Source organism: Corythoichthys intestinalis, chromosome 1 (assembly GCF_030265065.1).
Source record: "Corythoichthys intestinalis isolate RoL2023-P3 chromosome 1, ASM3026506v1, whole genome shotgun sequence".
NCBI lineage: Eukaryota > Metazoa > Chordata > Actinopteri > Syngnathiformes > Syngnathidae > Corythoichthys > Corythoichthys intestinalis.
Window position 1 is genome coordinate 49,547,801 of NC_080395.1, and position 20,483 is coordinate 49,568,283.

Genomic DNA, 20,483 nt, shown 5'->3' on the forward strand with positions numbered 1-20,483 from the left:
GAGCTAGCGGTTTTCGTAGGCATGCATATGGTATGGTTTTGACTATTGAACGTAATAAAAGGTGAAAAGCCATGAGCGTGAGAGCAAAAGGAGATTCTGTTGGTTCCTTTTACCTGCAAGATCACAGAGTTCCGTATCGGTGGCACTGGACAGGGCTTCCTCTAATTCCGGGTCAAGGGTTGTGACATTCTCCTTTCGCGTTTCCATTGGTTTCTGTTTAGGAATAAATACTTTGCCTGGAGAAACAAAATGAAAGGGTTGAGGTAAGAGTGTGAAAAAAAAGAGATTCATTAAAATTGAACAGGAAAACAAAACAGCTTGCCTGACATGGTGATCATTAGAGGTGTGCAAAATTTCCGATTCTTAGATTATTCGCGATTCGGCCGTGGAAGATTCGAGAACGATTCACAAACATCCAAATTCCGATTATTGAAATATGCCAAGTAAAGCGGAAGTACAACACACTCAGCGCGCCGCGCGGTCAATGAGCAACGGAGCGAGAGTAGCTAAACATCATGCTTCTCATTACCCGGCCCCTCGGGTAATGCCAATGCTCAACTCACAGCTCTAGCTCAACTCATGCCACGAGATAAAAAAACACAACAACATACCTGAAGCTGCTACAAAAGTACGTCATCCACATAATGTTACGGTAGATATCATTTATATAAGACTAGATGCACTACGGTAGCGGTAGCGTTTGCAGCACATCTACAAAAAGCTAGATGCAGATGTAGTAAACGGCCGCCATCTTAAAGCAGTACACTTCTCTGCAAGGCTGTTGTAGCGAACCTTCCAAGCAAACCTAATTAACTTTTTATCTAAAATACTCCTAAATCGGTAAAATATTGACTTGAATCTATCTTTAAAATAGTTTTAAAACTTTCACATGTCGAAAGTTGACAAAAGGGAAATTATGGAGTAACGGGAGCAATTTTAACAACTTTAACGGTTGATTCACAACATTAAATTAATTGAATGTAGTTTAAAGCTGCTGATACAGAATGGGGACTGGAGTTTTTTATTTACTGCTATTTTTGTATATTTGTTTACTGCTATATGTTAACTTGATACTGAAATAGTAGTTTGGTTTAGCCTGAGAGTATTTTTGAACAATTTTGGAACAAATGTACAAAATATTTAAAAAAAAAAAAAAAAAAAAGGGGGGGGGGGGTGCATCAATAATCGTTTTAGAATCGAATCGGACCATCTGAATCGTAATCGTAATCGAATCGTTAGGTGCCCAAAGATTCCCAGCTCTAGTGATCATGGACACAAGCAGATTACAGTTAAACTTTACACGCTACATAATTTTTTTACATTCTCTCCATTACACTTCGGCAACAGAGGACCTTATTTTCAAATAGGTTTACTACTATATTACCCTTACGGGGTGAATAAAGTAGAACATTCATCTCATTTCTTTCTGATCTAGCTTCACTGCCAGAAATAACATGTTAGATCTTATTTCATCCATTGTTTGTGGAAAATACTTCCCGATTCTTTCATATGGTACAGTTTTTGCTGTTATCTGCGAGGTAAAATAAAATTGTTTCCCTGCACCAACATTCCACACTACAATACTCACTTAGGCCAAACTAAGGCTAAGAGTCAGGCAAGCATGGTAGTGCCATGGTAACCAGTCAGAGGGAAGGAGGAGGAAGAGGGAAGGAAGTCATGAACAATAAGTGAACTGTAATCTTGACCGCGCTGCTGCGGTGTCACAGTCCGGTAATGCCAGCGCCACATGCCCGTCAAGAACAGGCGCGCCTTACTCGTTTCTTCCTTAAAAGTCAGTCGAGCCAATCAAATTGCTCAAACTGGTCCCTGGTGGGGGTTCTGGCACTTCCTGAAGCCAACAAAACAGTAAATACGGGCATTATCCTCTATCCTGGGCCTGTTTATTTGAAACGACAGACATTAAGAGATGTGTTTTTATTTTCCTAGAATACAAATAATCCCAGTTTAACATACATTGTGGATTCAATTAAGAAAATGCTGAAGAGTACAACAGGCATCATTCACGTCACGAGGAATCCTGATGCCTGATGGGATAAAATCGGGTAATTCTTCCAGAAAGTGAAGCAAATTATTAACATATGGCATCTATTCAGAGTTTAAAATCCTCAAGCTGTGTATGATGTTCTCCGCAAACAAATCTCAAACCTTTGATAAATTGCGGGGGAATGATTTATGAGCTGAACTTGGGAATGGGAAAACTCAAGCGCAAAAGAACAACAGAAAAACAAATTACAAAAAAGTAATAAGAAGGCCTGTGAAGCCGTTTCCAAGGCACTTAAGGCGGTTGTTTGTTTTCATTTATCAGCAGGGGGTGAAGAGAAGAAGGGGAAGGGAATCTGCAACATTCCACATAATCACCGCAATGATTCAACTTTTCCATGTTGTCATAGGACTTGCACACATACACATATGGGGCGCATTACGGCTAACGGGCCAGTGCGGGTTCAGAATGGATGTCAAGATGTCAGCTTTCAATTTCCTCTCAATTATCTTAGAGAATATTAAACCTTTAAAAAGTCCCGACAAGGAAAACGTCTTTGGAGTTGGACTCTGGTAGTCACTCCTTTACTGAGGTCGGAACGATAAACGAAGCACTGCTACATAGTTTGTTGCCACTCCCTCTTCTGCTAAACTGCTTTAACACTTCGGTGTTCTGTAAAACTCTTCATAAGCATGTGTATGAGAAGTGGACTCTTTCAGAAGGCCATTATTATGGCGCAGCACGATTTTTACATTATAGGTCATTAGAAGTTATTAATATGCTACTAGGTTCATTTAAAGTCAGGTTTCTACTTTTATTTTTCCGGTGTGGCAATACTTATGGTAGTTACTTGGGAGTGGTTTGGATATGCAAGTAAAAATTAAAGGATTTTTTTTCCTTAGCTAAATTTCTTAACTGACGATTTGAGTAATTAATCTCCTCGTCATATATTAAGGGAATAATTACATCTTTATCACGTGCATTCCAGTGGAGAGACTTGTTCTTTGTAGGACACTCATTAAACTCATTAGCTGCTATTGACGGTGCTAGACATCCAATCCATTTTAAATGGAAGAGGCTGGCAGCGAACGATTGCTTTTAATAATTTTTTTAATTGTATCAATGCAGTGCTATTTTAGCCAATCAAATGCTAGTATTCCAGATTGCCCACCATGCTTTGTGACGTCATTAATCATCACTTGCACTCGTGTTTGAGTATCCCTGTTTATGCGCATGGGTATAAACAGGGGCTAATTTGTGCCGGATCTCGGCAAGATCCGGCACCTATTGATTTTGGCCTCCGTGTGTTCCGGGACTTATTTGGGCAGATCCAGCACCTCTCGTGCATAGAAAATAATAATAATATAAAAACATTTTTTTAAAATGTATTGTAATAGCCCCGAATGGGGGGAAAGAAGGAGAGGAGTTGTTGATGGCTTTCTCCACTTTATTGTGGCAAAAATAAGAAAAAAACAAAACAAACAAACAAAATAAGAGCGGACTGCCGCCACATTCGACCGCAAACTTTTGCTTCTCGCCCGTCTCCCCCTCGCTTTCTACTATCTCACAGCTCTCCAGTCCCAGCGTCTCTTAAAGGGACCGTGCATAGTTACGGACACTACAGTATAAAATAAAATAATAATATGCATAAATTCATTTACAGAACAAATCCCAAGAATTGCATTTTGTTTATAAAAAATTTAAGTCATTTGAAAGAGGCGGGGATTTGTTGATGCACTGAAAAGCTGGACATACAAATCACGCTCCTGACAAAAAAAAAAAAACTTCTGGGGAGCAAGCAGCCAGGATAAAACGGTATTTCAACAAAAAGAAGGAGATAGTTCAAAGCGAGTCAGAAAAGCAACTGCGCCTAGCTAACCAGGTTCATGGGGCAGGAGGCTGCTACCCTGGCAGCAGCTGGTCAGGTTCAGCGCCACCCGGAGTGGGGGCAAGGGCAAGCTATAGCGCCAGCAGTCAACCAGGTGGACCACCAACAGCCGGAGCAACAGGCCAGTATCGCTTATGGGAAATTCAGGTTTGGTTTGGGATGCACAATTTGTAAGGCGGTGGAAACTTTGGGGCCAGAGAAGACTGGAGGGATGAAACTCGCAAAATAATGGTTTTATTGTAATCTCTGATTTTTTTTATGTTTAATTTTTTTAAGTTAGACTGTACGTTACTTACCCACCAGTGGTTATGCGGGCAATTGCCCGTGCTGTGCAGAGTATAGCCTAAATAATTGTAAATTGTTGTCATAACATTTATACCATGGATATTATCTGAAATTGAAGCCTGTAAGTCCCACAGCATGGCAAGTGGGCATTTGCGTGTTGTTTTCAGTACCATTTTCTACGTATGATCCGGGACATGTGCCCGTTTCATCATCCCTGTGCTGTCATATGTACTTTGCGTTCCGGCACCTTATGATTTACAAATTAAGCACTGAGTATAACCAATGTTACAAAATGGCTGAGCCGACCAGTGCGGTCATATTTTGTGTGTGTGTTTACAACTTCACATTACTTTTTTGAAATTTCAGAGGCAGAGAAGGTCACGCTTTGCATACCTATATACTTTGAGCTTTCACGTGAAGGTCATTTGCTAAGTGTTTTCTGTCCGTTTAAGACAGAACTTACAGCAAATTGCTCTATCCCATGAAAGTATTTTCTTTCGGCTCTCCCCATGCAGTGCTGCGCTACCCCACGCTCCCGACATATTGCATAAGTGCATCACAGCGGACAAGCCTTAGTCATACTTGCAGTGACAGCAGCAGAGTAACTACAGCTGTCTACAACAGACATAAACTGAGTTAATGCCTTGTCCTTCAGCTTCACGTACCTTTCTTTTCTCCCGTGAAGGGTACAATGTCCTCCCTGTCCTTGTACTCCAAGGCTTCCTTCTCCAGGTATTTGAGGAGACGCTCTCTGTCAAACGTTCCTGTTGCTTGTTTTGTCGTTTGGTTTTTCTGGCGCAGACCTGCTGGAAGTAGAGCATTCTGAGAGGGAATAAAGACACACAGAAAAAAAAATTAGGCATATGAAACTCCACCAAAAAGTACTGGTGCAACCCCTAGCAAAAAGTATGGAATCACCAGTCTCGGATGAGCACTCACTCAGACATTTTATCATGTAGAACAAACTCATATAAAAAGCTTAAAAAAATAATGAATGAGTTCAAAAGTGAAACTGTTTAGCATTCAGAAACACTAAAAAAATGAATAAAAACCATTGTGGTGGTCAGTAAATGTCAATTTTATAGAGCAAACACAGGGAAAACAATATCAGGCATGAAAATGGGTCAGGGGTTAAAAAGGTGAGAAAGGTATGGAGGAAATATGTTCTGGAGTTCTGCCAAAATGTCTACATCGGCGAAATGTCCTATATGAGGCGAATTTGACACCCAAAGTACTACCGTGCCCTCTCAACTTGTTTTGTTTAGATGCATACAGGCAAAACGTACTAAAAATGCCTTCAGAAAATACTTAAATGTAGTTATTTCAAATAAGGACGGTTTCAATATGCTACGTGACTAATGCTTTAAAGCTACCACAAAAAAACACAATGGTTAAAAGTATGAGAGGGTAATACATGCAAAAATATTTTGGGGGGAATGAAAAGGTAATTAAAAACTTAATAAAAACAAAAATAGTGAGTAGTCGCCACTTTTAACCGATGTGCGCAGGCATGCAAATGTTTGCGCAAGCGCGCTGAGCATTGTGTAGGACGTTTCGCCACGTAGCAAGGAATTGCCGAACACCGGTACACTGTACAAACCAACAAAATATTGAGCTCTGTCAACCAACACTGTGTTTCAGTAGTCTGCGGGAGGCACCACAGACACACATACACCTTGTGCTGGCCATGTTTTATTTTTAAACAAAGTTTACTTTGAAGCTAAACAAGTTAGGTGTTCAACACCGTGCACCAGTTGTCTCCAAACTATTCCACATAGAGCCGCAGTGGGTGCAGGATTTCACTCCAACAAAACAAGACCAAACCTTTTCATCAATCTGGTGTTTTATAAATGTAATCAGTTGATTGCAGCCAGGTGCTGCTTGTTTTAGTACAAACCACATTGGTTAAAAGGTCTGTATTTGATCGGTATGAACAAAAACCAGGACCCACAGCGGCCCTCAAGGACCAGTTTGGAGACCCCTGCCGTACACGAATGTTGCACTGAAAAAAAGGTGCCACGCATCCCTGAAATACCATTTACAGCGATATTAGAAAGAAGCATGTGTTTCTTCGTTTATATTACCATTAAGTACACAAGCTTGACGCCAACTTAACGAGAGCTATTTTTTCACCGGAGATTTGGCTAGCTCTGGCAGTGTTCAACGCAAGCTGCAACGAATGGCAGTAACTTTGTTATACCGCAAAATATTAAAATGATTGAAACCATTACTCACCGAATTCAATTTGCTGGAAAATGCATTCATCTAAAAAAAAAACATTGGGAGTGAGACCTCTCCTCGTCCAGCGAACATGAATTTGTGCTTAGGGCATCATCTGTCACAATTAGCGATCTGTGACTTGTCTGTGACTAGCGATCTTGTTTCTCACTCAGCAGCTGTGATTATAACCTCAACGAAGTTGCTCTCCCAGCTAAGCCTAGGCTAACATTCGTCTTTGTAAGTTTTTAGTTAGTTTGTATATTGAATTTGAAAGGAAAATGTTTGTTTTGCTAACCTGTTGAACCTACTCACAAAAGAAAAAATACTATTGTATTTTAAATGTATTCATTTTGTAAATTTCAGTTACCACGATTTGAGAGCTCAATAAATTGAAGAAAAGTATGCCTTGTGTTTGTTTTTGGGTTCGCTGAAATAGCGTCACTGACACACACAGCAACAAACAGGGGTAAGGTTAGCGCTGCCTTGCCAAGCCACTTCTGGCTCAATTTTTGACACATGAAAAATGGCGAACACCATACTCTGGCATTACTCCGTAAAACTGGTAAATGGCACATGCCTACTCCCGACCAACCCCCCTCCAACCCCAAAAAAATTTCTCTTCGGATCTACACAATTCATGTAGGTCACCTTTTTTTACTTCAAAACGGCGAATTTCGCCAAAAGGTAAGAGATTTTCATGCCTGATATATGGAATCACTCCATTCTGAGGGAAAAAAATATGGAATCATGAGAAACAAACAAACAAATAAGAATCAAAACACATCTCTAGTATTTAGTAGCACCAGCTCTGGCTTTTGTAACAGCTTGCAGTCTCTGAGGCATGGACTTTATGAGTATTCTTCATCAATTTGGTGCCAACTCTATTTGATTGCAGTTGCCAGATCATCCTTGCAGGCCGGAGTCTTGCTGTGGACCATTTTTTTCAATTTCCACCACAGGTTTTCAATACGGTTGAGATCTGGGCTATTTGCAGGCCATGACATTGACTGGATGAGTATTTCTCTAAGGAATGCTTTAACAGTTTTAGCTCTATGGCATGATGCACTGTCATCTTGAAAAAATGACAAACATATTTTCAATATTTATTGAAATTATATAATAATTCACCTGCAAGGATGATCTGGCAACTGCAATCAAAGAGAGTTGGCACCAAATTGATGAAGAATACTCATCAAGTCCATGCCTCAGAGACTGCAAGCTGTCATAAAAGCCAGAGGTGGTGCTACTAAATACTAGAGATGTGTTTTGATTGTTATTTCTTTGTTTGTATTTCATGATTCCATATTTTTTGTCCTCAGAATGGAGTGATTCCATATATATTTCCCTGCACTTGCTCTATAAAATTAACATTTACTGACCACCACAATGTTTTTTCTTTCTTTCTTTTAGTGTTTCTGAATGCTAAAGAGTTGCAGTAATTCATTATTTTTTCAAGCTTTTTATCAGAGTTAATTCTACATGATGAAATGTCTGAGTGAATGCTCGTCCGAGACTGGTGAATCCATACGTTTTGCAAGGAGCTGTAATAATCAAAAAGGCCCACCTCGGGGTCCATCTCCTCAAGGGCCGTTTCCAGCTGTTTAAGCTCGTCCGCTGACAGATTGTTAAGGAGCTCATCTTCATCTAGGTCCTTGTACTTGTCCAGGTCCTTTATAAATGGCAACGCCATGGTCGCTATTGCTTGCAAGACCGCACAGAACAACAGACCGCAGCCCCACTTCAGAAGCTTCGTCCTTGTCACGCCACAGCAGAGACACCGCAACCTGGAAAAAAAAATAGCCATTTGTTTTATTTTTTTTAGTATATCGTGAACTACTTTTGTTGTCAATGCTATTTAGAACTTTGCCATTTGAAGATTATTTGTAATGAGAAAACGTCATTACTTCTGTATTTTCCCTAGTAGGACGTCCTCGTATCTAAGTGGATGCCTCAACCTTTAATTTAAAAATGCCGGCAAATTAAATCAAGTCTTTTTGTAGAAGAGGCCAATGTTGATCTCATCCTTGTGAAACAATAGTTGATCACAGCTGCGCGTAAAACTGCAATGGCGCAACACACAGCTGGAACAAAGAAGCAACTTTCTCATACACTCGACTGACCACTCCTAAATAGGCTGTTTAACTTTCCTCCGCTAAACCTAATGGGCTACTCCATTCCACTCCAGTCATATTATACTTGAACCGAATCTTGAATCCGTATGTGCCATTACAGTGCAATTTTGACTGTGACAGAGTGCATGTAAATGATTAAAAACAGAGTGAGTGTGTATCCTGTGAAACTGTGATGAGACCTCCGTTTTTAGTCCACTCTCCCACGCCACAGTTGAAACACAGCATGACCTCATCATTTCCAGATTCCCCAGCAGCAGTCCACATCTAAAGTAAGTGCCGACATTTAACCCTACACATCCTTAATGGTTTTCTTGGCCTATTTTGTTGCAAAAGAAAGTGAACATAAAGTACGCCTCTACAACCTCTGGATTACATAAAACAGGCCCCCTCCACCTGAATAATTTCGCATTGTAAACACTGAGACAGAAGGGGTAACTGTGAGGTTTAGCAAAAGATTCTTTGAACATTTTTCTGGCAGTTTTCCCAAAGCTGTCAGAGTCAGTGATTTCTGCACTTTGGAGGGTTTTTCCTGAGCAGTTTGCTCCACCACTCTTGTGGTGTGTTCAGTTCCTTTACTCCACAATTCAACCTCTGTCCTTCCCTAACTCTCTCCCTAGCCTGCTCCATTAAATCACCACAACAAACACATTACAGGGCAAATGCTAAGAGTCACAGCAGGGGCATTTACAAGATTAGGTTGAAATCAAATGTCAATGCTGATGGCTTTAATCAAGACCTATGAGATAAAACCAAACACTGCACATTCAAAAACACACCACCCCAACTGATGTTCCTCAACAGCAGGAAAAAAAACAAAAAAAACAATAATACCTGACTGCGGGCGACAGCCGCTACAAACAGCGCCCAGTTGCTCGTTGCTACAAACATCCGGCAACATATGGCTACGGTAGATATCACATATATGTAGAACTAGATGTGAATGACAGACGACGGCGGGGTTAGAACATGTACAAAGAACTAGATGCGAAATGACAGACTTACCGGCGCTAGTAAATAGCCGCCATCTTAAAGCAGTAGACTTCTCTAGAAGGCTCTGTTGTTGCTAAGCTAATTACTTTTTATCTAAAATACCCATACTCGGTAAAATATTGACTTGAATCCATCTTTATATGATGACAGGGTTTTAAAACTTTGTCATGTCGAAAGTAGATAGAAGGGAAAATATGGAATAACGGGAGCAATTTTTACAAATAACTTTAACGGCTGATTCACAACATTAATTGAACGTAGTTTACAGCTGCTGATACAGAATGGGGACTTGAGTATTTTATTCACTGTTTTAGTAGAGATGTCCCGATCCGATATTTTGATCGGATCGGACACCGATATGGGCAAAAAAATGCGCATCGGTATTGGATCAGCCGACACGGAAAAATTCCGATCCAGACTTCAGATCCAGTTTTTTTTTTTAAAGTCCGGTCCGGGTTTTCCAGCTCACCGATTTACATAATCCATTACAGTTTTTGCTTCGGCACACTTTCAACACACTACATTACCGTCTCAAAATTTACCGAGAGACTTTATCGGTAAAAATGTCAGCTGCGGCCATCACCTTAAAGGACGACAAAGACGAAGAGGCGGAGTGCAACATATGCCACAATAAAGTCAAGTGTGGTGGTAAAGCTGTAAGAAGTTTTAATACAACCAAACTAATCAAGGATTTAGCGAAATACCACCACAAACAATATATGGCGTATGATAAGAAAACTGAAGACAAAAAGAAAGGTCCTACGCAACTAACACTGGCAGAAACTTTTGCTATGCGTGACAAACTGGCACTCGACAGTCCCAAAGCCCAGGGAATAACAAGAGTCATTGCCGAAGAATTCATTCTGGATGACGAGCCATTATCTCTCGTGAGTAAAGACACACCATCCAACACTTAGAACCACAGTACAACTAGACATGTGCCGGTTACCGGTTTCACGGTTTCCCGTGGTGTGAAAACGTCGCGGTTTCAAAACCACTAAAATTTTCCGTCATACCTTAGTACGGTATTCGCTATTTTTCATGTGCCAAAATGCAGCCGAAGTGGCTTGGTGCGGCACCGCTCACCCCTTTCCGTTTGTTGCCGTGAGTGTCACTAAACAGCCAGCAAACCCAAAAACAAATCCTCCAAACACAAGGCGTACTTTTCTTCAATTTATTGAGCTCTCAAATCGTGGTGAAATATACAAATAAATACATTTAAAACGCTGTACAATTGTATTTTTCCACGTGTGATTAGGTTCAACAGGATAGCAGTAGCTCCATTAAAAAGTTCGCCAAAAACATAACACACATTTTCCTTTCAAATTCAATATACAAACTAACTAAAACTTAAAAAGACGAATGTCAGCCTAGGCTAAACTGGGAGAGCAGCTTCTTTTATGTCTCACAGCCGCCGAGTGAGAGAAAAGATTGAATGCAGGGGGGAAAGAAAAAGAATCGCGTCAAAGATCGCTAATTGAGAGAGGAGGTCTCACTCCTCACTTTTTTTTTATTTTATTTTTTTTTAGATGAAACCTTTCCTCAACAATATTTACATTTTAACTAATTTATAAAATTAACGTATACATTTTTAACTTATTAACTTATAAATTCTTTTTTCTTTTTAACACAAAGGCATCGCATCATGTAGACTAGAGTTGACACAGTGGCTGAAAATGGCGAAACTTCACTTGAGCTTCCCCCCTCAAAAAAAGTCATACAGTATATATTTTTAATTTTATTTAGAAGTGTTTTTACTTTTTATAGCAACTATTTTGTTCTTACTCTAATATTGAGCAACTTGAGCTGTGGCTGTGGGTATAGTCTAGGTTCTATTTATTTTAATTTTATATAATATTTGTTATTTTTTGTTTTTAATTTATATTTATTTAATTTATATATTTATTTATTTATAATTTATTTATTTTCACATTATATTCATGTTCCAATTTGCAAATATGTTTTGAAAAAATCCTGTTCAATGGATTTTTTTTTTTAAAAACCCATACATCTCAAAATTTTGGAGCTATAACTGCAATACCGTGATACCGTGAAACCGCGGTATTTTTGCTCAAGGTTATCGTACCGTGAAAATCTCATACCGGCACATGCCTAAGTACAACATGACCAGTCGTCATTAAATCCTTGAGCGATTCGGCCGTGGAAGATTCGAGAACGATTCACAAACATCCAAATTCCGATTATTGAAATATGTCGAGTAAAGTGGAACTAATACACAGCGCGGTCTTCGGGACGCAATGAGAAACGGACCGCATTGCGTCCCGAGAGTAAACATCATGCTTGTCATAGACCCGGGGAATGGCCAATGCTCAACTCACGGCTTTAGCTCAACTCATGCCGCCGGATAAAAAACACAAGAATACCTGACTGCTGCTGACAGCCGCTACAAACTACGTCAACGTCATTTTACTGGAGATATCATATGTATATAGAACTAGATGCAAAATGACAGACTCGACGGCGTTAGCAACATTGAAGTATGAAAAACTAGATGCGTTAGTAAACGGCCGCCATCTTAAAGCAGGAGACTTCCCTAGTAGGCTGTTGTGAACCTTCCGAGCGAACCTAATTAACTTTTTATCTAAAATACTCCTAAATCGGCAAAATCTTGACTTGAATCCATCTTCAAAACAGTTTTAAAACTTGCACATGTCGAAAGTAGACAGAAGGGAAACTATGGAATAACGGGAGCAATTTAAACTCTAACAGTTGATTCGCAAAATTAAATGAATGTAGTTTAAAGCTGCTGATACAGAATGGGACTTGAGTATTTTATTTACTGTTTTAAAATGTTAACTTGATACTGAAATAGTCGTTTATTTAAACCTGAGAGGCTTTTTATACAGTTATTGTAACTAATGCACGAAACATTAAAAGCATCTAATAGCTTGGGGGGGTTTGTGGGATTTTCCACTGAGGTTGTTTGTGTGTTTTGCTTTTTAAAGACAGTTTACAATCTTATTTGCACGTTTTACTGACTGACTATGCCGTTTCTGTTTGTTATTTATGTTTTGTGATTGTCACTGAATAAACAGGTCAGTTTCTTGTTACCAACCGTTGTGTGTTATTCAAACTAACCAAATACAGCTGGCTAGTTGTTATCAAGAGTACTAAAACTCTTCAACATGAGTCTGACAACTAAGTAAGGAGGCTAAATAACTTTAAACTTTAACACATGCTCAGATAGGCCGGTATCGGCCAGTATCGGATCGGAAGTGCAAAACAATATCGGTATCGGATCGAAAGTGCAAAAACCTGGATCGGGACATCCCTAGTTTTTAACTGTTAACTTGATTCTAAAATAGTAGTTTGGTTTAGCCTGAGAGGATTTTTGAACAATTTTAGAACTAATGTACAAAACATTAAAAGCGGTGGGGGGGAAATCAATACTCGATTTATAATCAAATCGGAGCCTCTGAATCGTAATGGAATCGTCAGGTGCCCAAAGATTCCCACCTCTAGGAAATAGAAGGCAGAATGAATGCTCCAAAATACACTGAAATCCTTGAGGACAATCTTCTTCAGTCTGCAAGAGAACCACGGCTTGGGGGAGGATTTAATTTCCAGCAGGACAATGATCCAAAGCAAACTTTACATCTACACAGGAATGGTTAAAAAAGAGTACCAGGTAAATGTGCTAGAGTGGCCCAGTCAAAGCCCAGACCTCAATCCTATAGAGAATTTGTGGCTGCACTTGAAAAGGGCTGTTCATGCCTGATACCCGTGCAACTTGACAGAGCTTGAGCAATTTTGCAAAGAAGAATGGAGCACAATTGCAGTGGGCAGATTTACAAGACTGGATGAGACTTATCCACACAGACTCACAGATGTGATTTCAGCCAAATGTGCATCTGTGAAATACTGCCTTGAGGGGGGTGAATAATGATGCAAACAATTATTTTCATCTATATATTTTTACTTCATTGACATGTATCTGTATTCTGTTTTCAATCTGACATTTAAAAGTTTTTCCTCAATTATTTTTTTGTGTTAAAAATGCCATAATGTTTTGACCATGATAGATTTATGAATGCAATATAAGGGGGAAATAATCCTAGGGGGTAAATACTTATGATAGGCACTGTATTTCATAATATTTTGGTTATTGCCTGCCAATGACAACAATAGATGTCTATTGTCTAATTCATTTGAGCTGGGAGTTGAGCTGGCTGTGAATGCATATCTTTCAGTGGCATTGACAGCACTAGACACCTAATGCACTTTGACTGTGAGGGGGCGAATGACTGCTGCCAGCTCTCCCGGTCAAAATGGATTGCACATCTACTGCCAACAATAGCAGGCAATGAGTTCAATGAGCACTCAATAAAGGGCTAACTCATTCGCTGTCATTGACAGCGCTGGACGTCAAATTAGTTTCATTTAAACTGGGAAGGCTCGTAGTGATCATTCAATCAAACTGATAGGACATTTATGGATGTTAATGGCAAAAAAATGGGGTGGGTAGGATAAAAACAAAGTAAAATGTGATATTTGTGGCAAGGATTTTGAGAAAGTGCAGGATCAACCAACCAGGATGAACATAAGTCAGACACATATAATGCTCTTATGACAAGATGAGCCTGAAATAACACTGTTTATCATATGATCCTCTTTTCTCAAAGTCAACACATTTCAAACAGCAGCTAGTAAGAGCCGGTAAAATGTTTCAAATCGCAGATGATGAAGGCTGAAGAATGCACACCTAGGGGATCCATTAGTCCAGGCTGATTAATTCCATTCTCCTTCTCATCTCTGCTAATCCTTCAACACAAACAATGACTGTAAGCCAGTAATACCTCAAACCTGTCTACACAACTAACCCTGTCACCTTGCAAGTCCTGACATTGTCTGTGCATAGTATCCGGAGAAGGATAGCAGAACCACATGCATAACGTTACTATTTAAATTAACCAAAGAGTGTAAGTGGGAAAAAATAGGTGCTGCACTCTTATTTCATCATTATAGTAGACCACCCCAACATCAGACTATAGTTAGAATTACCCGGCTTCCTCATCCCACACACTCTGCTCTATTTTATGCCACAATGCCTCCAAATTGTTCGTCCTGTGCAGTGGAACATTGAATATGGCAGATATTGTGCCAATACATAGATTCTACATCTGCCAAAAACAAGCAAAACAAGACACTCTTCTAATATCTTAAGAGTATTTTGCTTAAAATAGACATTTTGCTTCTGCACATGCTGAGAAAAACGACAAATTAAATGATAAATAGGCCTGTCCTCCGAAAGACTTGGCAATGACAAGGCAGGAAATGGGCTGTTCCTCAAAATAAGATTGCATACTCAAGCAAACTCAGGACACACACATCTATTACTGTACTGTGTATAATAAGAGAAGCTTTTAAGGAGCTCCCGGTCTTTCAGCTTGGCAAATACTGAAAAGGGAACGCGTAAGAATAATACATGTTAAACCTGAGAGTCAGCTTTAAAATAAACTATACTAACTACTGGTACATCTTATGACAGCCTACAGGTAGCAAAAATCACTGTGCAGCATAAACTTTATGACATGTGCTGATGTGTGTCTTGCGTCTAATTGTCGGATTATGGAGTTGTGTGTCGCTGTCAAAAAATATACAGGTGCAATTAAGGCCATTTACAAGTGCTCTCTTCTTTACTTCTTAAAGTATTGAAGCGGAAGACGTTAATCGCATTCCAATTTATTGAATGAGTTTGGTTATGAAACAAATTAAGAGTTGGGTCAAGATGCTGCTGCAACATTTCATTGTTGTTTTGAAATATAAATTATATGTGATCAACATGCATCTTTCAACAGATAGTGTTTAACCATAACAAGTCGCACAATTGATTCTCAAACGTTTACACTAAGTGTCACCTACAAATACTTTGCTCCTTTAGCACCAGCACAACGACCAACATTTGAAAATTTACACCGATGATTAAAAAGCAAAAAAATTAACTTTTTTCCCGCGTTATTTTAAAAAAGTGAAAACAGAATCTTTGCACAGTATTAAGTTTGTTGATTAGGTTTTTGGGTTTTTTTTTTCATTTTTTGTCTTCATATCAATGGTTCCCTGATTTAAATGTGCAGTGATCAACATGTATCTTTCAACAGATAGTGTTTAACCATTTAACCATAACAATTGATTCTCAAACGTTTACACTAAGTGTCACCAGCAAATACTTTGCTCCTCTAAGCACCAACACAGTGCCCAACATTTGATCATTTACACCGATGATTAAAAAGCAAAAATTTGACTTTTTTTCCCCCCAGTTATTTAAAAAAAAGTAAAAACAGAATCTTTGCATATTAATAAGTTTGTTGATTTGATTTTTTTTTTCATTTTTGATGTGTCTTCATATCAATGGTTTCCTGATTTAAATGTGCAAAACTATAATTACAGTGGTATGAACTTCTTATTTAATCCAGTAGTTAAAATTTAAAAATACTACTCATGACTAATGAGCAGCTTGTTTCTCTTCACGCTATCTGCGGAGCCTGTTTATCTGCAATACAACACTGCATCGGGAAGGTGTGGCAAGCCCTAGGTTTCACCACGACTAATGTCATGTCAGCGTGCTCACTCCATGCAGGTACAAACAACTATGTTACAGCTTCTAAGGCGATGATCTGAGAGCTCACTTTCCCTGAGCGACCATGCACCATAACAGCAGAGCCACACCCTGCATTCAGCATTACTACGAAACAGACTACACCTCAAGTCAATTCATAAGTAGAATGCAAACAAGAATGTCTTCATGGATTCAATAATAGACGATTTACCAAATGAACTAAATCCAGTCCTTCAGTCAGGTACCAGAAGAACTGGATGTGATTGCGTTCTGAGAAACACGCCCATTGACTGTCAGTGACGCGTAAATTGTATTCTGTGGGAAACTAAATGCAACCAGGCATTGGAAATAAGTGAAAACTTTCATTCATCCCCTTCATATAATTCGTCAGTCGTGACATGTTTATGATGATCCCATCGACTGTTTGCATCCGTCATCAGTTCTTTATTCTAGAATACAATAGACCGTTAAATGAAGACTATTTTGCATATTAAACTTGGGCATCTCGTAGAAAATAGCGCTATAGATGCCAGCTAGCAGGCTATCATTCGCTCAACAGTGCTAATGGTTGACGTTAGCTCATCCAGCTCGAGGGCAGACGTAGAAGTGGCACTCGAAATATAACTCAAAATTGATTCGTCCGCTTTGAATTTACGATTTTTATGAACCCATTACCCTCGCACGTTTTACCTGAAGGATGACAAAACGAAGCGGACTTCCTTGTGTGGACGCTGTCTCGAGTGCTTGATTTCCAGTCTCAGCCACTGAGGTAACCCAACGGAAAGAGAACCGCCGATTTCCTGACTGACGAGTGATTGAACCAATAGACGTCGCTGACACACGATTTTTAACCAATGATGGGCGAGAGCCCGCCCCCAAAGGGGGGGGGGGAGCAAGTGAGGCGGAAATAGGCAGAAAAAAATACTGTACAACAGAGTGACTATGTTAGTTTAAATGAAATAATAATAGTAAAAATATTAATTAATAATTTCAATTTTCAAAAAGTAAAATTCTGGTTATACATAAATAGAGTATCTGGTGCCATGGTAGAAAAAAATGTATGTTGTCATAATGTATGTACAGTGGGGCAAATAAGTATTTAGTCAACCATCAATTGTGCAAGTTCTCCTACTTGAAAAGATTAGAGAGGCCTGTAATTGTCAACATGGGTAAACCTCAACCATGAGAGACAGAATGTGAAAAAAAAAAAATCACATTGTTTGATTATAAAAAGAATTTATTTCCAAATTAGAGGGGAAAATAAGTATTTGGTCACCTACAAACAAGCAAGATTTCTGGCTGTCAAAGAGGTCTAACTTTTTCTAACGAGGCTCCACTCGTTACCTGTATTAATGGCACCTGTTTTAACTCATTATCGGTATAAAAAACTTGCCTGGCACAGCCAGACTATTCTCCCTGTATTTTTGAAACACTGTGAGAAATAGTCTGGAACCCAGCCCATTAACGGCCTCTCGAGCAAGGTACAAAATCAATCGTCCAATCAGATTTGTTTATTTGTGTGACGTGTTCTTAACGAGTAACGTCACTCTTGCGCGCCGAAAGTCGTGTCTACAACAACGCAGATGGCAAACGGTAGAGCCGAGAATGTGTTCCAATCGGCGGTAAAACCAGTTTTAAATTAGCAAAAACACATAGAAACAAGTCATTGACAACAGTCAACATGGCTCGCGCTAGCCACGTTGAATAAAATTCTCCATTCTCCGCTCACGCTAATTACTTGTCGCTTTAACAACGTCACTTCTGCCCATCGCTGATTGGTCCACTCCGCTGTCTGTTTGCTGTGGCTTGCTCCGCCCTCGGAATTTGATCCGCCGGACGGTCGCTAGACTCAATCGCTGGAACAGCGGTGAGTCTGGTATACCAGGCAAATAAAAGACACCTCTCTACAACCTCAGTCAGTCACACGCCAAACTCCACTATGGCCAAGACCAAAGAGCTGTCGAAGGACACCAGAGACAAAATTGTAGACCTGCACCAGGCTAGGAAGACTAAATCTGCAATAGGTAAAACGCTTGGTGTAAAGAAATCAATTGTGGGAACAATTATTAGAAAATGGAAGACATACAAGACCACTGATAATCTCCCTCGATATGGGGCTCCATGCAAGATCTCACCCCATGGCGTCAAAATGATAACAAGAACGGTGAGCAAAAATCCCAGAACCACACGGGAGGACCTGGTGATTGACCTGCAGAGAGCAGGCACCACCGTAACAAAGGCTACTATCAGTAACACAATGCGCCGCCAGGGACTCAAATCCTGCACTGCCAGACGTGTCCCCCTGCTGAAGAAAGTACACGTCCAGGACCGTCTGCGGTTCGCTAGAGAGCATTTGGATGATCCAGAAGAGGACTGGGAGGATGTGTTATGGTCAGATGAAACCAAAATAGAACTTTTAGGTAGAAACACAGGTTCTCGTGTTTGGAGGAGAAAGAATACTGAATTGCATCCGAAGAACACCATACTCACTGTGAGGCATGGGGGTGGAAAGATCATGCTTTGGGGCTGTTTTTCTGCAAAGGGACCAGAACGACTGATCTGTGTAAAGGAAAGAATGAATGGGGCCATGTATCGAGAGATTTTGAGTGAAAATCTCCTTCCATCAGCAAGGGCATCGAAGATGAGACATGGCTGGGTCTTTCAGCATGACAATGATCCCAAACACACAACCAGGGCAACAAAGGAGTGGCTTCGTCAGAAGCATTTCAAGGTCCTGGAGTAGCCTACCCAGTCTCCAGATCTCAACCCCATAGAAAATCTGTGGAGGGAGTTGAAAGTCCGTGTTGCCCAACGACAGCCCCAAAAGATCACTGCTATACAGGAGATCTGCATGGAGGAATGGGCCAAAATACCAGCAACAATGTGTGAAAAGCTTGTAAAGAGTTACACAAAACATTTGGCCTCTGTTATTGCCAACAAAGGGTCCATAACAAAGTATTGAGATGAACTTTTGGTATTGACCAAATACTTATTTTCCGCCATGATTTGGAAATACATTCTTTAAAAATCAAACAATGTTATTTTCTGTTGTTGTTTTTTTCCACATTCTGTCTCTCATGGTTGAGGTTTACCCATGTTGACAATTACAGGCCTTTGTAATATTTTCAAGTGGGAGAACTTGCACAATTATGGTTGACTAAATACTTATTTGCCCCCACTGTATGTCATATGTATTTTGCACCTACATTTTACGAATCTGTGAGTACATATTGGGGTAAAATAAAAAAATAATTCACTTATTATGTGAACTTGTGTCTTTTTTCACAGTTAATGGTTAACATACCCACAATCATTCTACAAATAATGTTTGAATAAAAATAAAGGAACACGGATACATGACATGAGTTTGTTTGGTTGTTTTTTTTTTTTTTTTTTTTTTTTTCAAACTAAATGCTGTATCTATAAATTGTTATACCAAACACAAAATGTAAAATATTACAAATACACTACCTTTTAAAAAGCTTACGTTGATGGCTGATCTAAAAAAATCCAATGAAATGGTCAGTTTATTCTCTAAATCTAACACATTTTTCAATAAATGGTTGATTTTTCTAAAACTCTGGTGCCTAAAATTGTCTAGTTCTGGAATAATAACCCATAAATTATACACAATAGTCAAGAGTTATAATAGAAGCTTGTTCTCAGTGTTACTGGATCCATAACAAAATACATACTGCACCTTGACAGTTGAAACCTGCCATGGGCAAAACAATGTTTGTCATCTGTACTAAGTAAACATTAGCTCTCTTGCTGTCAATGACAGCGATAGACAAAGATAACCTATGTGAACATAAAAGGCCGTTTTTAAATGGCGATGTTTAGGAACTCATCATGTTTCAGTGCTACTGACCGCGATACATGTCCAATTCATTTTGACAGGGAGGCCTCTCCCAGTCAAAGTGACGTGTATCGCCATCAATGGCAGTCAATGAAACAAAGACTGGGCAAGAGCAGAAAAGCTTTCTTTGTATATTATACAAAAAAGCATGATTATTTTTTTATTAATTGATGAATATTACAATTTCAATTCTCACATGTGTTCTACAATTATTTTAATCGACTTGCACCCCTATTTGTTGTGTTTGCTGGATGTTTGAGCAGGGACGTTATCTCCCCTCCTTTCTGTTATCCACTTTGCTTTCAGACGACTGTCAATATTGAGTTTCATGCAGAACATACGTGCATTGTAACCAAGGGCGTAGGTTTGCATAGGGAAGGTAGAGACTAAACCAAATTTTCAGGATGCTCAAATTGTCCCCACCAACTTTTAAGCAACCTTAATTGCATCATATAATGCTTTCAGTTGTATAGGTAATTTAGATTGTCTATCCATATGTTTTAAGGATAGAATTGACCTTACCATTATTA

At 39.4% G+C, this 20,483-nt stretch overlaps 1 protein-coding gene across 1 annotated transcript in view; it reads right to left on the reverse strand.

The window, feature by feature from the left end:
• tmod2 (tropomodulin 2) overlaps positions 1-16,890 on the reverse strand; it is a 31,870-nt gene extending 14,980 nt beyond the window's left edge. Inside the window, exons 1-4 of the mRNA XM_057844801.1 lie at positions 16,785-16,890; positions 7,960-8,179; positions 4,841-4,997; positions 114-236 (exon numbers count right to left, since the gene is read on the reverse strand). Of these exons, the coding sequence (XP_057700784.1) occupies positions 114-236; positions 4,841-4,997; positions 7,960-8,085 (406 nt within the window). The 5' untranslated portion in view covers positions 8,086-8,179; positions 16,785-16,890. The remainder of the gene's footprint in view (positions 1-113; positions 237-4,840; positions 4,998-7,959; positions 8,180-16,784) is intronic.
• Between the last annotated feature and the right edge of the window lie 3,593 nt (positions 16,891-20,483).